The 19,601-nt window shown below is 41.8% G+C and overlaps 1 protein-coding gene across 1 annotated transcript in view; it reads left to right on the plus strand.

The window, feature by feature from the left end:
* The window catches only part of KLB (klotho beta), a 40,599-nt gene extending 25,149 nt beyond the window's left edge, over nucleotides 1-15,450 (plus strand). Inside the window, exons 2-5 of the mRNA XM_073646005.1 lie at nucleotides 4,081-4,591; nucleotides 6,495-6,763; nucleotides 9,010-10,153; nucleotides 13,450-15,450. Of these exons, the coding sequence (XP_073502106.1) occupies nucleotides 4,081-4,591; nucleotides 6,495-6,763; nucleotides 9,010-10,153; nucleotides 13,450-13,856 (2,331 nt within the window). The 3' untranslated portion in view covers nucleotides 13,857-15,450. The remainder of the gene's footprint in view (nucleotides 1-4,080; nucleotides 4,592-6,494; nucleotides 6,764-9,009; nucleotides 10,154-13,449) is intronic.
* The last annotated feature ends 4,151 nt before the right edge of the window (nucleotides 15,451-19,601 follow it).

Consider the following 19,601-nt stretch of genomic DNA (forward strand, 5'->3'; position numbering starts at 1 on the left):
CAGCAAACCCGCATGTATAATATCTATACATGCGGATTTGCTGCTTTTCAATGTAAATCAATAGGCACAAAATCTCGCCGGAATCGCGTCGTGGCTTGTACCCAGGTCGGGAGAGGAGGCTGCTACTCCTCTCATCCGACCGCTGCTCTGGCTGATAACAGCGAGAGCAGCGTGGATTGGAGAACCGTCAGCCTGCTTCTACCAGCCCACGTGCCAGCGCCAGTAAAAAAAAGAATCAAAAAGTAAAAATAATAAAATAAACCTTCATACTCACCTCTCCAGCGGCCCCCGGTGTCCTCCTGGGGGTTTCCGTCCCGTCGTCGGCTTGCTGCACACTGTGGTCACACGACCATCAGGTGATCAGTAACATCACCGATCAGCTGATGGTCGCGTGACCATCAGGTGATCAATGCTGCAGCAATCAGCTGATGGTCACGTGACCATCAGCTGATTGCTAAAGCCAGTAATTAGCTGATTGGTCTCATGACCAATCAGCTGATGCTGAGCATGGGAAGATTCACAAGAATTTTCCCATGCTCTCTATCTCACTGGGGTTCATCATCTGATCTTCAGCTGATGAACCCCAGTGACCCCCTGCAGCAGTGTATACTGACAGGGGGTGATTTTACACCCCTGTCAGTATACAGTGCTGTATTCTACAGCTGTGACATCAGTGATTGCTGATGTCACAGCTGTAGAAATTATTTGGATCGTCGTGGGACCTTGGCGTTACGTGGATTACGTCGTTGATGGTGGACAGGTGAGGAATATTGTTGTTTGTTTTTTTATGTTTTTTTTCAGGAAATCGAGGGCTTCGCGGAGGCGTGTAATAAAAAAATTGTAGAACCGTGTCTGTTTTATTTCCTTAAAATTCTTTATTCTCGTCGTATCTTTTATTGAAAATGCGCCAACCATTTCAATAGATTACAGGGGGATTAGATTGCAGGGGGACACCACGTCAATTTTTTTCTGGGGTCCCCCTGTAATCTAGCCAGTAAAGGCTAAACAAACAGCTGTGGGCTGATATTAATAGCCATGGAACATTGTTGGCTAATGGCCCCTTCCGCGGCTACTAATATCAGCCCCCCGCAGTCGGCTTTCCCTGTGCTGGTTATAAAAATTACACGGGAGCCCACGCCATTTTTTTTTATTTTAGGCTTTGTGCCCATAATTCAGACATAGCACCGCTTTGGATGCAAATTTTTGCTGTGTCCAAAATGTTGTATTCTATTGAACGCAGGTAAATCCAGATGTGTTCACTGAACCATATGGATTTACTGCATTCAATACTTTCTAGTGGTCAAATTTCTGTTGTGGAGACTAGCGACTCCACAAGAAAATTTTACATGTTGCTGTGCTGAAAGATGCACCGCATGACAGTGTCCACGGGTGATCCGCAGCCTCTGATGCATGCATAGTGTACATGGGATTTCTAGAGAGGCCATCCACTATGCTGTAACATCTGGATGCTGCTGGTTTGACGCTGTATATTCACGCAGAGTCAAACCTGCAGCGGCTCCTGACCGTGGCCACGTACCCAAACTCACCCACAGCATGTCAATTTCTGTAGCGGACACGCTAGTCTCTGCTGCAGATTTTGACCGCTTGAAGTGTCATTATATGCGGTGGATTCACATTTACCGACAACAAAAGTGCGGCATTAGAACACCGCGTTTTGGACGCAACATAAATGCATTGTGTCCAAAGCGCTGCTGAGTGCTGATCGGGGAGGGGAGACGTAGGAGCTAAGGAACCAGCTGTGAGATGTTAATTATGGCTAGGGAAAATGTTTGCCTAGTGGCACATTCCCAGGCTAAAAAAAACAGCTCACAGCAGTCGCATAAATTACGTGAATAGAAATGCTAATGAAGATTGGGTGAATGGGACTAGCTAACACCCAGCTCTTTTGTTTGGTGATGTCAAGGTGTCAATCAGACTTTTTCATGACCAAACAAAGTAAAGAAACACACAGACACAGTGTAAACACTGTATTTGAAATACAACAGACCCATTCTTTAATCATTTAAATGAACCAATATACTCACCCCAGTGGTAATCCAATGGCTTAAGCAATGCCCCACCAACTTTATTTAGCTCCAAAAATAATTCATTGATGCTCAAAAACGCTTAAAAAAAACAGTTAAAAGAACACATGTAAAAACGCGTCAAAAACGCATAGAAAAACCGCATGCGTTTTTTTCTGGCAAGGAGAGACAAAAATGCTCAGGAAATTTCTGCTTCATATCTGCATCATGGGCACATAGCCTTATAAGTATATTCCATGTAGTAGTTATGCAGTTTAAATGTCACATATTCAATGTTTGCATAAACCTTAGCGCATACAGTGTGCTGCTGCACACTTTGGTTTGTATATATTTTATAGTCACAGAAGCTTGCGCCTGTTCACACTTGCTTCATCCTGTTTGATCTGTGCTGGTCATTTTTTTCTGCAGATCTATAATTTAGCACCCGGAAAAATCTATGGGTCCATACATCTATTTGCCTCCAATTTCATATATAGGTTTTAAAACCTGCCTTTAGGGAGTAATACAGCTTGCTTTGCATGGAACACCACAGGTAACTCATTGATAGCTCTGAGCACAGAAAATGTTCTAGATGTCAGGGTCAATATACACTTCAAGATTATCATGAACCAGTGTTCCTAGGAATGTTTGTTTTACCATATTCCTGACGTCTAAACAGGCAGCCGATCACCCAATGAATGAGGATGAAACGATCTTTTGTGCACAACAGATAAATGTTCTCGGCAGCGCATCATATTTGTAATCAGAACTTGCTCTGCTGATAACAGTGGCAGCCCAGGCGCACTGAACGATCTATTGCAAATCAATAAGCGCTGTCTGCCTGTGTAAACGGATTATTAAACAACCGCCGATCGGTACCAATTGGCGGTTTTTTAAGGCTAAATTCCCACGATGAGTTCTGTGTGGATTTTTTAAACTGCGTATTGTTGAAAAATTGCAAGTAACATATTTTACTTAATGGGTGCGGAAATGGCGCAGAAAATCTGCAGCATCAAAAACTCACCAAAAGCTCATCGTGGGAATGTAGTCTAAACCTCCCTTAAGACTCAGTCAACGTGTAGTTATCATCTGTTTGTAATAGTTCCAGGAGTAAAAAAAAAGGATCTTCTTTTAAATGGAGCAAAGACAGGTTCAAAATGGAAACCATCTGTTACGATTTGTTTCCTATAGCCTTCAGTGTTTTTTTTAAAAAAAAAAACAGCAATCTTTTATTTTTGCATAAATGTTATGTAGACTGCTTGTATTTTTGGGCTAAAAAAGCATCAGATGAAAAGGAGGTAAATGGAAAATATTTTTCTTGACACTTTTTGTTTCCATTTAAATGAACAGAATGGATCCAAAATGGAAATAACTACTGGACATGTGAACACTGCCTTACATGCAGTCCTATGTAACACCACAGATGACACACATTGATAATTCTCCGAGTACAGATAATGTGTTAATGGTACTTACAGTCCTTTTTGGCTTCCGAAGGTAATAGTGCCCTCCTTATGACTCCAAACAGTACTGCCTGACGTCCTCCATCGCTCCAGACCTTTACAGGACAAAGACAGACCCTTTATCAAGCCTAACCAGGTTCTTCTCCATAATGAAAAGATACCCATCAGTAGATTGCTGTTTTTCTTGCTCATCATCAATACAGAGCAGTGTACTGATTGGTTCGGTGAAAGAGTTTTGGCCTTTTTCTCAGTGAACATTGCCAGGCCTATTAGTATCGTTATGCTTGCTGGTGGTCTCGGTAAGGAGATAAAGGAAAAGTGTTCCCTAGACCTGTCTGCAAATGGGTGTCTGTTTCTTTAGATTTTTAACTCAAACTAATAAAGTAGCTGCCACCAACAGGAGGCACTAGAGAGACAACTTTCCTCTGGATGACAGCTAATTTGCATAACTGATACTTTTAATATTCATAGTAAGTGAACAAAAAAATTCCTAGTTGGATTTGTTATCTTCTTCAGCCTAATATCCACATGAGGCGCACGCTATAATACATGTATTTGCTGTTTTGGTTAATAAAGCTACATTTTTATTCTAGGCTCATGCTCTGGTCTGGCATACCTATGACACTGATTTCCGACAATCTCAAATGGGATACTTGTCCGTGACTTTGGGCTCTCACTGGATAGAACCAGAGAAAAAACATATTGACTCATCAACAATTAACATGTGTCAAGAATCCATGGATACTGTACTTGGACGCTTTGCGAAGCCTATTCATATTGATGGGGACTACCCAGAAAGTCTAAAAAGAAAATATGGCTCCATCCTTCCCGTATTTTCTGAGTCAGAAAAAGCTTCTATTAAAGGAACAGCAGACTTCTTTGCATTCTCCTTTGGACCCAATAACTTCAAGCGATCCAATGATTCCAATAAGCTGATTCGTGCCCTAATTCATTTAAGAGGGGTGTTAAACTGGATCAGAATGGAATATAACAATCCCAAAATCCTGATAATGGAAAATGGATGGTTCTCAAACAGCAACATCCAAACTGAAGATACGACGACGGTCTACATCATGAAGAAGTTCATCAATGATATCCTACAGGGTAAGCAGATATCCATTGACCTCAGTAACATCTATTGTATTAAAAGACAACCTGCCAGAACTTTTCTACCGTGCCATGCTAATAGGGAAGTACAAATCTTTTGGGCAAGCTTTTATTTTGTAGCCTTCTACAGATCAGAGCCACCATATAGTGTAATTCCTGTTTCCTAGGTAAATTATATTTGTTCCACCATTCTTGTCAGGTGCCTATGTTTAGCCAAATTACTTGATCTCCAACACTCCCATTGAGAATGAATGGAGCAGAGGTGTGCATGCTGGATCCCCTGTCTATTCAGTCAGAGCTCTTTAGAGCCCCTTTCTCCAGAACATCGGAGGACCTCCAACAATCAGGGAGTTATCCCCCATCCAGCATATAAGGGGATAACTTCAATTCTGCGTGCAAACCCTTTAATGCCCTGCTCACACTAGTGTGCAGGCTTCTGTTCTAACAGCAATGATAGTTCTGTTTTCTAATGGGTTCCAATAAATTATAATAGAACCTATCTTGTATATAACGCTGTATGCGTCCTTCTGTCTGAGGCTGGGGTGGGTGACGACTGCGCAGTGTGGCGCCAGAGTCAGCACATGCTCATATCGCACTACGGCGCCATTTTATCAACAAAATGGCGCCGGATATCACGGGATGCGCACATGTTGACTCCGGACCCATTTTATGGAAGGATTTACTACAACGTCAGCATAGCAGTGCACACGCACTGGCCATTGCCATGATCCCTGTGGCCGGCGCCTACGCACTGCTATGTTGACTTTGTACTATATTACTTCAATTAAATGTCCCTGGAGTCAGCGCGTGTGCATACTGTGATCTCCAGCGCCATTTTATTGAAGTCACTGTATATGCGAATTCGCAAAGTGTCTTAAAAAAAAGGCGTCGGATAGCGTGATATGCGCACGCACTGACCCTGTTTTATTGCTTTACAGAGAAGTTTTTACACAATAAAAAATTGTTGTTTTCAGCTAATACTTTAATAAAATTAAAAATGTACCAATAAAAATGCTTGCCACCCGGGCATAGAACGGGTTCAATAGCTAGTTGACTTATAATGAGGTTTATCATATTCTTTCGGTGGGTTTCATCTTTGATGGCAAGAACAATGTTGAAGATCTAGACCTTTTTGCTTAAAGGGAACCAGATACACTACTGACCTGCAATATTAGGATAATCTGCAGGTAAATAGTGTTTAAATCCTATTTAGCTGTTAAAGGAAGAGGGTGGCTGGGAGAAAATTAAGTTTTATTCTTCTTGAAGCCGCTTGCTTCTGGCACTTTGATTGACAGCCATCTCTGCTTTGTGTATGTGCAGAGCAGGCTGTCAGTCAAAGTGCAGAGGCGTGATTACAGTATAGGGAGTCATGACTGTAAGAGGTCCCTCACTGCCCCAATGATGGGAAGCGAACCGCTGCAGGGAGATTAAAAAGTCATTTTTTCCCTATAGCCGCGGCTTCAGTGAGACATTTAAGCAATATTTAAATGCTATTTACCTGCAGATTACCCCTATACCGGCAGGTAAATAGCGTTTTGAGACTTTATAAATTTCCTTTAAGTCCTCAAAAGTACAAGAACCAAGGATGCAAAGACCATAGTGCGGAAGGAAGAGAGCCTGAACAATAAAATAATGAAAAAATGGCAACTTTTTTGGTTTCACACATTTAGCAAATAATCAAATGGGTGACAGATTGTCCAAGTTGTCTACAAACCAAGGCTGCAGGAAAGTTAGTGACAATGGAGAAGAATTGTAATGGACAATTATAGTAACACAAAAACAATGACTTTGTCATTTTGATATTATATACAGGGCTTTGTCAGTGTAAACGCAATGTGAAAATGTTTTACCTTTTAGCTCTTGATTAACATTTTTGTTTGTTTTTGTGGACTGTTTACAGCTATTACATATGATAACATAAACGTGTTTGGCTACACCGCCTGGTCCTTGATGGATAGTTTTGAATGGCAAGAAGGCTACAAGATAAGACGTGGATTATTCTATGTAGATTTCACCAACAAGAGCAACGCAATAACTCCAAAATCTTCTGCATTATACTTCAAACAAATCATACAAAAGAAAGGCTTTCCAGATGGCGCCCCAGAATCCGAAATTCGTGGACAGTTTCCCTGTGACTTCTCCTGGGGAATAACAGATTCTGTACTAAAGGTAAATATAATTAGGAATGATACTATGGAAGTGGAGATGTATGCAAAGTCTTAAAGCACCAAGTGGTGCTTTAAATGTAAGTCGCCTGCCCCCTGTCATATACTCACCTTCTGCCGCCTTCATTGCTTTCCCCCGCCGCTCCGGTCCATCTACAGTGAAAAGGGACCTGCCAGCTCTCCAGTGTGTACTGGAGCGCGTCGGAAGTCACCTTTCAATACAAGTCTATGAGAACCTCGTACTGGCTCTTATAGACTTGTATTGAGAGCTTGTGAGCGGATGCTTCTGACTTCTGGCTATCAGAAGCTGTGCTCACAAGATGGCGCCGCTGGACCGGAGCGGTGCAGAAAAACGGTGAAGATGCCAGAGGGTGAGTATATCACCAGGGGTAGGGGACTTACTCTTAAAGCACCACTCCAGTGCTGAAAACCCCCCGCTGGAGTGGTGCTTTAAGCCCACATGCACATTACACTAATGTCAGCCGCACCTGCCGATATTGACAGGTGCAGTCAACAGTCTAGTGTGTATGGAGGAGCCAGCCGACTGATAGTCAAGGGAGATGCAGATTGCCATGTCCTATTTCAGACTACTGTTCTCCCAGACATAAGCCGCCGATCTTTGTGTCAGTCGGCGGCTTTGTCATAAAGAGCACAGGAGCACTCGACTGAATGAGTACTCCTGTGTATGGGAGAGTCGGCTGAGAGATGGCTGTCATTTGTCCGACAGCCATCTAATGTTTATAGGGGGCTTTAACTGTATTAAACTTGTATATTCTCACTATCAGGCAGGGCCCCATAGGAATTCATCATTTCTTCTGAATACTGCACTACCATAGTTTTGCATTTTATAGTACAAATGATGGCAAGTTCAATTCCCCTATGGGGTGGGGACTAAATAATAAAGCAAAAAATAATTAAAAAATATTTAGAAAAAATAAATAAATAATAAAAGTTTAGATCACTCCCTTGTTCCCTTTTCCAAAAAAATATTTGGTATCTCCTTTTCCATAAAACAATGATCTATGAAAATATAACATTAATTAACCCATATTGTAAATGCCTTAAAGGGAACCTGTCACCATGTTTGACTGATATGAGATACGGCCACCGCCTTTCAGCACTCATATACTGCATTCTATAATGCTGTATATAAGCCCCCGATCCAACCTACAAGCAAAAGAGCTTTTATTATACTGACCTGCAGGGGGTCCGGTCCGAGGAGTGTCACTTGTCTTGGTCTGGCGCCTCCCTTCTTCCAATGCCGTCCTCCTTCTGTGCTTCGTGTGGATGACGCGTCCTGCGTCATCCACACAGTCTCCCCGGCATCGCGCTCCTGCGGAGGTATACTTCTCTGCCCTGACTAGGACAAAGTAAAGTACTGCAGTGTGCAGGTGCCGGGGCTCTTTGACCTTTCCCAGTGCCTGCGCACTGCAGTACTTTGCTCTGCCCTCGTCAGGGCAGAACAGTACACCTGCAAAGGAGCGCAATGCTGGGGAGACTGGGTGGATGATGTAGGGATGCTTCATCCACACGAAGCACTGAAGGAGGACGGCATTGAAAGAAGAAGGGAGGCACCGGACCAAGACGAGTGACACCCCTCGGATCAGACCGCCCCCCAAGTGAGTATAATAAAATCTAATTTTCTTGTCTTGCAGGATGGATCGGAGGCTTATATACCACATTATAGACTGCCATATATGAGGGCTGAAAGGTGGTGGCCTTATCTCATATTGGTCAATTCTGGTGACAGGTTCACTTTAAAGAGAAAAAAATTCAATAAAAAGTGAGGATTACATTGTATGTACCCCAACATGGTGTCAATAAAAACATCAACTTGCTAGAGGACATAGATGAAAAGTAAAAAAAAAAGTGACTGATCTTTGAAAATAGTGACACAAACTAAAATAAGTTTTTGGTTTTACAAATTTCTGAATTCTTGTTAACCACTGAAGTATAAAAAAAATATACTTTGATATTGCATTAATTACACTAGGTAATTTATACCTAAATGCCATTAGAAATGACTCCCAAAAAAAAACAATGTTGGAATTGCTTTTTCTCACCATTTCATGATACTTGGAATTTTTTCCCGTTTCAGTACATTACATGATGAATTGAATGTTGTCATTCAAAACTACAGCTCATTTTGAAAAAAAAAACAAGACTTCATACGGTTACATCGAAAGAAAAAAGATAAGTCATGGCTGTAATTATGTTATCTTAAAATTTGACTTTCTTGTCTCTTCACAGGCAGAGCTGGTCCCATCATCTCCTCAGTTTGTGGACCGTAAATTGTATGTGTGGAACATTACAGGGGATGGCATCCTACATGCAATAAAAGGAGTGGAGCTGAAGACCCGGGCGGCCCAATGTACGGATTTCATTACCATCAAAAAACAACTAGCCCTACTGAAAAATATTAAAGTCACATATTATAGATTTGCTCTAAATTGGTCTATGATTATGCCAAAAGGTGACTTGTCCTCAGTTAACCGAGAAGTTCTGAGATATTATCGTTGCATAATAACTGAGGCCTCCAAACTTGGTATAAAGATAATGCTAACGCTTTACTACCCAACACACGGGTCTATAAGTCTTCCCGCACCATTGTTAGGAAATGGAGGCTGGTTAAACAGAACCATTACTCAAGCTTTCGGTGACTATGCTAAGCTTTGCTTCCATGAATTTGGTGATCTGGTGAAACAATGGGTCACGATTAATGAGCCAAACCGCCTAAGCCAATATTACCACACTAGCAGTAACAATACCTACCAAGCCGTGCACAACGCACTCATCGCCCATTCCATAGCATGGCACTTGTATGACAAGGTATATAGACCTCACCAACATGGTCAGATATCCTTGTCCTTGCATACAGACTGGGCTGAACCTGCAAATCCCTTTCTGCATTCCCACACGGAGGCAGCAGAAAGATTCCTGCAGTTTGACATTGCTTGGATTGCTGAGCCAATTTTTGGTTCTGGTGATTACCCTATGCTCATGAGGCAATACATAGTCACCAAAATCCAAAAGGGAACGTCAAAGTCTTTTTTGCCCTATTTCACAGAAGAAGAGAAAAAAATGGTGAAAGGAACAGCAGATTTTCTTGCCTTGAATCATTTCACCACCAGATTGGTGATTCATGAGCCAAAGAATGATAGCAGATTTGAATCAGATCGAGACATTCACTTTCTGTCAGATGCAACACGTCTCACATCATTCAGCGGACTTGCTGTTGTGCCATATGGGATTAGACGTCTTCTGAATTGGATGAGGAAGAACTATGGAGACATTCCTATCTATGTGACTGCAAATGGAGTGGATGACAAAGCAGTAGAAGGCGATGAACTTAGGATGTATTACCTACAGAAGTACAGCCAGCAGTTATTACAAGGTGGGTGGTTATCCGCATAAGTAGATTACTTCTATTAAAGTACTAGAGTACTACATAATAGAAGTCCATGTGTGAGCTATCTTCTGCCTAAAATCCACATTCTTTTACTAACCATTCTCCTTTTATCATAAAAAAATGAAGATAAACAGAATTCTATGATGTGCGGTCTCTCTAAAGGAGCATTACACGGCAAGATAATCATCAATGAACATTGTTAAAAATGCTCATTTCATGATTATCTTGCCGTGTAAACAGGCTGACGATCACTCGATAAGTGAGCAAAACGCTCGTTCATTGGGTGAAATGATGTTTTGTGCACACAAAAGATCATCATTCTCAGCGGTGCATTGCCCTGTGTAAACATGACTCACACTGTTGAGATCTATGGCAGCCTATGCGCACTGAGCGATCTAGTACTGCCTGTGTCAGCAGACCATTAAACGACCGCTAATCGGTAAAAGTTTACCGATCGGCGGACATATTGTTCCTCCGGTCCGTCCATGTAAACGATCCTTAAAGAAGTACTCGCATTAAGTTTTTTATTCATTAAATGTGTATACAGTTATATGAAAAAGTTTGGGCACCCCTATTAATCTTAAGCTTAATGTTTTATAAAAATTGGTGTTTTTGCAACAGCTATTTCAGTTTGATATATGTAATAACTGTTGGACACAGTAATGTTTCTGCCTTGAAATGAGGTTTATTGTACTAAAAGAAAATGTGCAATCTGCATTCAAACAAAATTTGACAGGTGCATAAGTATGGGCACCTCACCAGAAAAGTGACATTAATATTTAGTAGATCCTCCTTTTGCAAAAATAACAGCTTCTAGTCGCTTCCTGTAGCTTTTAATGAGTTCCTGGATCCTGGATGAAGGTATTTTTGACCATTCCTCTTTACAAAACAATTCCAGTTCAGTTAAGTTTGATGGTCGCCGAGCATGGACAGCCCTCTTCAAATGATCCCACAGATGTTCAATGATATTCAGGTCTGGGGACTGGGATGGCCATTCCAGAACATTGTAATTGTTCCTCTGCATGAATGCCTGAGTAGATTTGGAGCAGTGTTTTGGATCATTGTCTTGCTGAAAGATCCATCCCCTGCGTAACTTCAACTTTATCACTGATTCTTGAACATTATTGTCAAGAATCTGCTGATACTGAGTGGAATCCATGCGTCCCTCAACTTTAACAAGATTCCCGGTGCCGGCATTGGCCACACAGCCCCAAAGCATGATGGAACCTCCACCAAATTTTACTGTGGGTAGCAAGTGTTTTTCTTGCAATGCTGTGTTTTTTTGCCGCCATGCATAACGCCTTTTTGTATGACCAAACAACTCAATCTTGGTTTCATTAGTCCACAGGACCTTCTTCCAAAAAGAAATTGGCTTCTCCAAATGGGCTTTTGCATACCTCAGCCGACTCTGTTTGTGGCGTGCTTGCAGAAATGGCTTCTTTCGCATCACTCTCCCATACAGCTTCTCCTTGTGCAAAGTGCGTTGTATAGTTGACCGATGCACAGTGACACCATCTGCAGCAAGTTGATGCTGCAGCTCTCTGGAGGTGGTCTGAGGATTGTCCTTGACTGATCTCACCATTCTTCTTCTCTGCCTTTCTGATGTTTTTCTTGGCCTGCCACTTCTGGCCTTAACAAGAATTGTCCCTGTGTTCTTCCATTTCCTTACTATGTTCCTCACAGTGGAAACTGACAGGTTAAATCTCTGAGACAGCTTTTTGTATCCTTCCCCTGAACAACTATGTTGAATAATCTTTGTTTTCAGATCATTTGACAGTTGTTTTGAGGAGCCCATGATGCCACTCTTCAGAGGAGATTCAAACAGGAGAACAACTTGCAAGTGGCCACTTTAAGTAGCTTTTCTCATGATTGCATACACCTGGCTATGAAGTTCAAAGCTCAATGAGGTTACAAAACCCAAAAAAGTGCTTTAGTAAGTCAGTAAAAAGTAGGTAGGAGTATTTAAAACAAGAAAATGATAAGAGTGCCCATACTTATGCACCTGACAAATTTTGTTTGAATGCAGATTGCACATTTTGTGTTAGTACAATAAACCTCATTTCAAGGCAGAAACATTACTGTGTCCAACAGTTATTACATATATCAAACTGAAATAGCTGTTGCAAAAACACCAATTTTTATAAAACATTAATCTTAAGGTTAATAGGGGTGCCCAAACTTTTTCATATAACTGTACATGTGCATGTAATGTAGTGTGAGTGTATTGATATACTCAGCTACCACCGCTCTCTCCAGGATCCAGCACAGTTTTATTCCTCAGCTCAATGACATCCCCACAATTGCGACTAGCCGGCTCGCTCTATGTGTGAAATGGAAGTCTCTTTTACAATGAAAGTCTATGAAGCCTTGTTCTGACGCTCCTTAGGTTTACATTACAAGAGTCATTTCCGGGTCACAAAGAGCTCAGCATGACCCGGACAGTCTGCAGAGTGTTGACATCGCTCAGAAGACAATAACGGCGCTGGACACCAGAGAGAGTAGCGGTAGGTGAGTATATTAATACACTGACACTACATTACATGCACATATACACAGATTTAATGAACAAAAAACTTACTGGGAGGGCTTCTTTAAATCACTGTCCTCCAATCTGTGGCTCCATCAGGGCATGATGAAACTTGTGGTTTTGCAACCACTGGACAACCACAGATTAGGGAACACTACTCTATTGGATAGAAGACTGGGTGCATCTAATAATTACCTAGTCTCCTCATACTGGCATGCCAAACCTGGCTTGTCAATCTCCACAAGGAGAAACCTTACCCCTTAGATTCCAGTCTTAGCCTCTCACCTAGCCAAATCAGTTCTCATACTTTGCACTAACAAGGGACAATACCCCGAAACACCGTGTCTGAAAATTGAGATTCTGGTTTGGCTTTTATCCTAAGTCATATTGCACGACTTGTTAAAGTGTCGATATTGAATTGAAGGCTTGCTACTTCTGTTAGGTGGCACTAGAGTTCAACTCCTCTTCCTCTCTGAAGAGGCAATTTGCATATTTAGAAAGTAAAAGCGTATTGCTACAAAAGTGACTCCCTCTTGAAAAATGGTGCTGCGAAATGAAGTCCAAAATGAGCCTGGTCATTAAGGGGTAGGTGGTCAATCAGATTTTTCAAAACTTGTAAAAAAAATAAGTTTAGAATATTCTCAAATTTTAAACTAAGAGCAATAAAAAAGTATGAACATGTTCTGATTGCTTGTATATAGAAAAATAATACGGTGGTAGCACTCATCTTATGGTCTTGCGATTTGTTTTCTAGCCTACCTACAAGATAACATCAATTTGAAAGGATACTATGCATTCAAGCTGACTGATAAAACTAAACCGCAGTATGGATTCTACAAGTCCCCAATTTACGACATGAAAGCCAAGGCGTCCGTGAACATGTACCGGGCACTAATTACCGCCAATGGCTTTCCACTAGACCAAGTTTGGACTTCTTGCAAAATGCAGAGTGAAGAAAACTCATGTTCATTCTGTACATTTCTACAGCAGAGGAAACCTCTCATCTTTTTCAGCTTCTGCCTGTTTTCCACGTCCACTCTTTTATTAACTGTTACAATAATCCGAAAGTACAAACGAAAAAGGAGAAAACTACAGTCTGTTAAACACCAGCATAACGCTTGTTTCCTCATTAAAAAGAAAGATGGTTTCAGCCAATGCTGATTTTGGATAGGACCTAAAATTGACTATTTTACCCTAAATTCACTCCATTTGTCAACAATGTACAGTAGAAACTTTCACATGATCCTGATCGTTCACAGGAGCAACATCTCTTCATCATATTTATATCTCTTTACTTGCTTTGCCGGAGCAGGACCCTGATGTTCTAATGCGGATCCTACACAGAAATTAATTTATAAACTGAAATTTTATTGTAAATTTTCTTTATTTAAGAAAAGAAAAAAAAAAACTACCTTTCCAAAATGCGTTTTTTATTTTTTGTTTGTTTGAATTGTATCTTGATGTCTAACAGATAGGTAGCACTTTTTATGAAACTACTGTTATGTAGTGTGAATGCTGCTGGTTTCATCGCTTGAGATGAGGGGGTTACCCCTTTTTTACCCTTGACCTTTCTTATAGCCCTAATCACAAGGGTGCTCTGTGATTCATGTACCTTCTTTAATAATTTTTAGACCATTGACAAACTTTAGTTTAACATGGCTAAATGGATATGAGCGGTTGCTAGACTTTGGTGTTGCTTATCTTGTGGTTTGCAATAGGTTCAGACAGGTCACAAAAGCTGAGACGCCCTAAAAAATACTTTACTTTACAACTTGGGTTGTTCCTAGTCATGTGGATTAATTAAATAGCACCATACCACAAATAGTAACAGTATAAACATGTGACCATTAGATGAGTTGGGGTTGAGGACATCCAAGTCTATTAGTCTGTGGGCTTCCGAAGACAAAATAAAGCCTAGTTTCCAGCTCAACTCATCTGGACAAATGAAAATGATATATGAATGCAGTATTGGAGTAGCTTTCTCACTTTATAACTGGTTCTGAAGATATGAAAAAGTTAGATGATCATGCTGGATGATGATGGATCTGATCACATCTTGCTTGGGGTATTCGTTGGGTATAAGTTGAAACTTTTCCCCCACTTATACCTCTGACGTATGTCACTGTATGGCCATCCATTGGTATACACTGGCAACAATGATATCTTGAAATAGAACCATTTTATTTTATTTATTTTATTACAGTAAAAAAAAAAAAAGATACCACCTTGTGGAGGCCATAACAACATTTATTTGGCCTCCATAATGTCAGTGAGGGCCTCCAACTGTATTCGACATATGCACTATTAGCTTTCCTGGTACAACTCCAAATGTGTTACCTAACAAGTGATAAAACACTTAGGTTTGGTGAAATATGATACTTAAAGGGATTGTCCCAAGCATATAATACTAATGGATAAATCTAGTTATATGTTCTTCTTCTTACGATAAGTCATCAATATCAGATTGGTTGGGGTCCGATCTGATACTGATGATCTATCCCAATGATGGGTTATCAATATTAAATACCTGCACAACCCCCTTTCAGTAGGAGTAACATTACCCATGGAAATTGACTATATTCATTGTATAAAACCCTACTGATCGTGTACGTAGTCATATTCCTAACCCATATCACACAGATTCAAAGTACACTGTCCACAGCTTACAACGATTCCACAATATTCTTCTTTGATGCCTCTGATTTTGTAAAAATCTGTGAGGAAATAAAGATTGTGCTCATGCAAATTGGAAGAATTCTTCTGGCCTCATCGTTTGTGTCACTTTGTTTTAAAAACAATTAGGAAAGGACTAACATTGTCGTTAACTATTTACCGGAAATGTCCTTTAATGAAGATATTGTCTGGGATTAGTTCTGAATTATGAAATTCTGGTTTAGAGGGTGGGTATCAAATGAGGATATCTACAAAATGAAAGAGGTTATTGAATACCCACTGTAGTTATTTATTTTATGATAAATTTTATCTATTCATCATATACATATATGTCAATAGCAAACTGGTCTCTAAATACATCTGCAGTAAGTACATAGCCATTTCTAGAGGCTCCTAGATGCGAAAATTTGTAACATGGCCCCATAATACTGGTGTCTTCTTATGTGCATAGGGGCTTCTGGGTTCCATCAAGCACCAAGGTCCAAAACTTCACCACAAAATAATGTGTAGGTGTTTATTTCTATTGATAAGTGACTTTTATTGAAATTGTAATTCCAACCATTGCTTTGGGGTTCGGAGAACATGTTTTCCAAGAAGAGAGACGTCATGAGAATATCGTACTCATAGACTAGTTTATAGCCTCAGTTAAGCTTGGACTGGCACACAGAAGAACAGGTAAAATTCCCAGTGGACCCTCATGTAGGAACAAGCCACTTATTCCCGAAAATGAGCAGTAGTTGACCCAATACATTCACTATATAAAGACAAAAATAGCATCTCATCATTTATTATTATTGTATAGAAGCATAGGTAACTTTGTAAAAAACGAAAATGTAATATTTGCATGAAGTTGAACAATGGTCCCCCAGAGTCAATGTTACTGGTGGCGCTTGCCAACTTAGTCCGACACGGGCTTAACCCCTCAGCAATACAACTATAGCCAAAAAATGATAAAATGAATTAACAAGAAATGCAGTGGCACATCTCTTATTATTGGGTTCTCTGGGTTTGTGCGGATAAGTATATTGAATTGAATAGACAATTAGGTCATTGTGTTGTATATTTGTCATGTCTAGTGGGATACTGTGTCAAGAACAGCGCTGTTTTTCAACATCGTGAACAAGATGTGAAGATATAAAGTTCTATGTACACATATCTCTTGCTAATAAATACACAAGATTAACTAAAAATAGTGCAAGGCTAAAGTGAAACAATTATCCATGATAACCAATCAGACCCCCACCTCATTTTTCAAACGTCTTTTGAGAAACTGGGGCTATGTTCTCAATGAGTTTTTTGAGGAGTTTTTGAAGCACATCTGCTGCAAAATCCTCCTTAAAACACTTGACAAAACCACCCTATTAATTTCAGTAGGAAATCTTTGTTGCTTTTTATATGAAGAATTTTTTAGGTGCCATTTTTTTCCAGCGGATCCTGTTTGAGTCCTATACAAAACCTCCCCAAAAAGAAGCATCTCCTGAAGTAGTTTGCACTTGAAAAACTTAGTTTGAACATAGCCTTAAGCAGCCACTTCATTGTTTTATCACGTGCAGATCCCCAATTTTATTCTTCAATTAGTGTTGATTAATCTCCCCCAGTGTGTATATAAAGAATCAGCCCTATTTCTAAAACCGTAGTCATGAAATATATATATTTTTTCAATTAAGGGCTTGTCTGGTGAAAATACAAGGTTATCCAGAGGACTGGATGTGTAAAAAATAATAAACTCATTAATACCCACCTACTGGCACCAATGTGGGTCCAGTCCAGGCTGCATGGTCTTAGTAAATGGAGACATCACTGATCATCCAGACGTAGGACTGCTGCAGCGCATGCTTTTATGATGAGCGTTACTCTGCATCACCTGACTGCTGTAGCCAGGCTTCGACTGGCCCACAGGAGAATAGGAGAATCCTCCGGTGGGCACCTGTGCAAGATCGAGCCATCACCCCCTTATATGTGCAGTACTTGGCACTATATACTTGAATCACTATGTATAAAGATAAAGGCAGAATCTTATTAATTTAATCTACCCAGTTCATTGTTATATAAATTTGTGATTGAGGATAATGTCACATTTGCATGTAGCTGAAAAGTGGGGCCCTGGACTTGGTTACTGGTGGGCCCTTGGCACCCCAGTCCAATACTGGCTGTGGCCAATCACAAGCTAAGGTGGTCTGTCATTTAGTTGAACAGTGACGTCTCCTCCTCCTTTGCCCAGTTTCTTGCCAAGCTTTTATGTTACGCTCGCGCCCGGACTGACTGGCGTGAGCGTGATTAGTGATCCCACTGTACCATGAACCGAGGAGTGCCTGGAGGGGCGTAATTAAGTATCAACCCGATCCAACCAAGGTCGCATGGCGGCTTAGTCGACTCCATGGACCAAGGAGGAACCGAGCAGAGGGACCAGGTGCGACTCCAGGTCAGACCCCGGTCACAGTTGTTGACCCACACCGGGGAATGCAGGAACAGGCAGGTTAGACTGGCATACAGGCAGGTGGGTATTGGCAAGTACGGCTGGTATGCAGACAGGTGGGTACTGGCAAGTACTGCTGGCATGCAGACAGGTGGGCACTGGCAAGCACGGCTGGAGAGCAGACAGGTACTAGCAGGTTGGAGCGCAGGCTGGATAGGGTCCAGTACAGACTGGGAGACCGGTACAGAGCCGCAGATGCGGTAGACAAGCAGAGTAAAGCAAAACCGCCGGAGTGGAGGACAAGGCAGAGCAGAGAGGAACTGCTGGTGCGGTGAGCAAGCAGAGCAGAGCGAAAACCGCAGGTGCGGTGGGCAAGGCAGAGCAGAGCGGAACCTTCGGAGCGGTGGACAAGGCAGAGCAGAGAGAAACCGCAGGTGCGATGGACAAGGCAGAGCAGAGAGAAACCGCTAGTGCGGTGAGCAAGGCAGAGCAGAGAGAAGCCACCGGAGCAGTGGGCAAGTCAGAGCAGAGAGAAACCGCTAGTGCAGTGAGCAAGGCAGAGAGAGAGAAACCGCCGGAGCGGTGGGTAAGGCAGAGCAGAGGGAAGCCGCCGGAACGGTGGGCAAGTCAGAGCAGAGAGAAGCCGCCGGAGCGGTGGGTAAGGCAGAGCAGAGGGAAGCCGCCGGAGCGGTGGGCTAGTCAGAGTAGAGAGAAGCCGCCGGAGCGGTGGGTAAGGCAGAGCAGAGGGAAGCCGCCGGAGCGGTGGGCAAGTCAGAGCGGAGAGAAACCGCCGGAGCGGTGGGCAAGACAGAGCGGAGCAAAACCGCAGGTGCGGTGGACAAGGCAGAGAGGACAGGGCTCTGTTCACATGGAACAGACAGGAAAATGCAGGAAGATGGCTAGAACACAGGAGGAAGATACGGAGGAAGGGAAAAGGGACAAGCAGAACCAGATACACGCAAGGTACTTCCCATGAAGTAGCGAGTGGACACAAAACTCACAAACAGAAGTACAGAGACAACGAGTTGGAGTTAGGTGCAGGTTCAGATACTGCAGGAAAAGGGAAGGTACGGACATAGAGACAAGCAGGTATACAGCCCCCAGAATGGCAGAAACAGACTAGAAGTCAGAGATAACAGATCTGGGTATGCAGCCCCCAGAATGGCGTAAACAGACTAGAAACAGGACAGGACCTGGCAATTCAGTAGCAAAGACTAACTGAGTGAAGGTGTTGCTCAGGCACCTCCTTCTGGGTGGAGGGTGTTTAAATATCCAGTGACTCACAGCAATAGGCAGGAGACGCATTAGGGGTGCGCCCACAGCAGCTATAAGAATCAGGAAGTAACCGGGCCGCCGCCCTAAGCAGTCAGTCAAGAGACATGCACACAGCATGAACTGGAGCAAGGTTTGTAGGCTGGACTGACAGGTAAGATTGCGGTCTTGCATAGTGGGAGGTGGTGCACTATGCAAGCACGCCGCCAGGGATGTTACATTTTATTTTGCCTGGACAACCCCTTTATCTTAAATTTCATAAGTTCAGAAAACATCTCTGCAGATTTTTCAAACTCTCCAAATGTAACACAGTCTTTACAACCCACAACAACCAATCACAATGTAGTTTTTATTTTCTCAGAGCAATTTACAAAATGATAGCTGAGTTCTGATTGGCTACTATGGGCAGCAAAGACAGATTTTTTTTACTTATTATTTTTTTTTTAGAAAAGTCATATTTTCTAGATATTGCTGGTGTATATGAGGGTTCTCTTTTGTTTTAATTTAACTGTATATATGTATTTAAATTTTAATTTTAGTCTCTT

The sequence above is a fragment of the Phyllobates terribilis genome, unplaced genomic scaffold (genome assembly GCF_046119375.1).
Source record: "Phyllobates terribilis strain yellow unplaced genomic scaffold, ASM4611937v1 Scaffold_1__5_contigs__length_1240528914, whole genome shotgun sequence".
NCBI classification, from domain to species: domain Eukaryota; kingdom Metazoa; phylum Chordata; class Amphibia; order Anura; family Dendrobatidae; genus Phyllobates; species Phyllobates terribilis.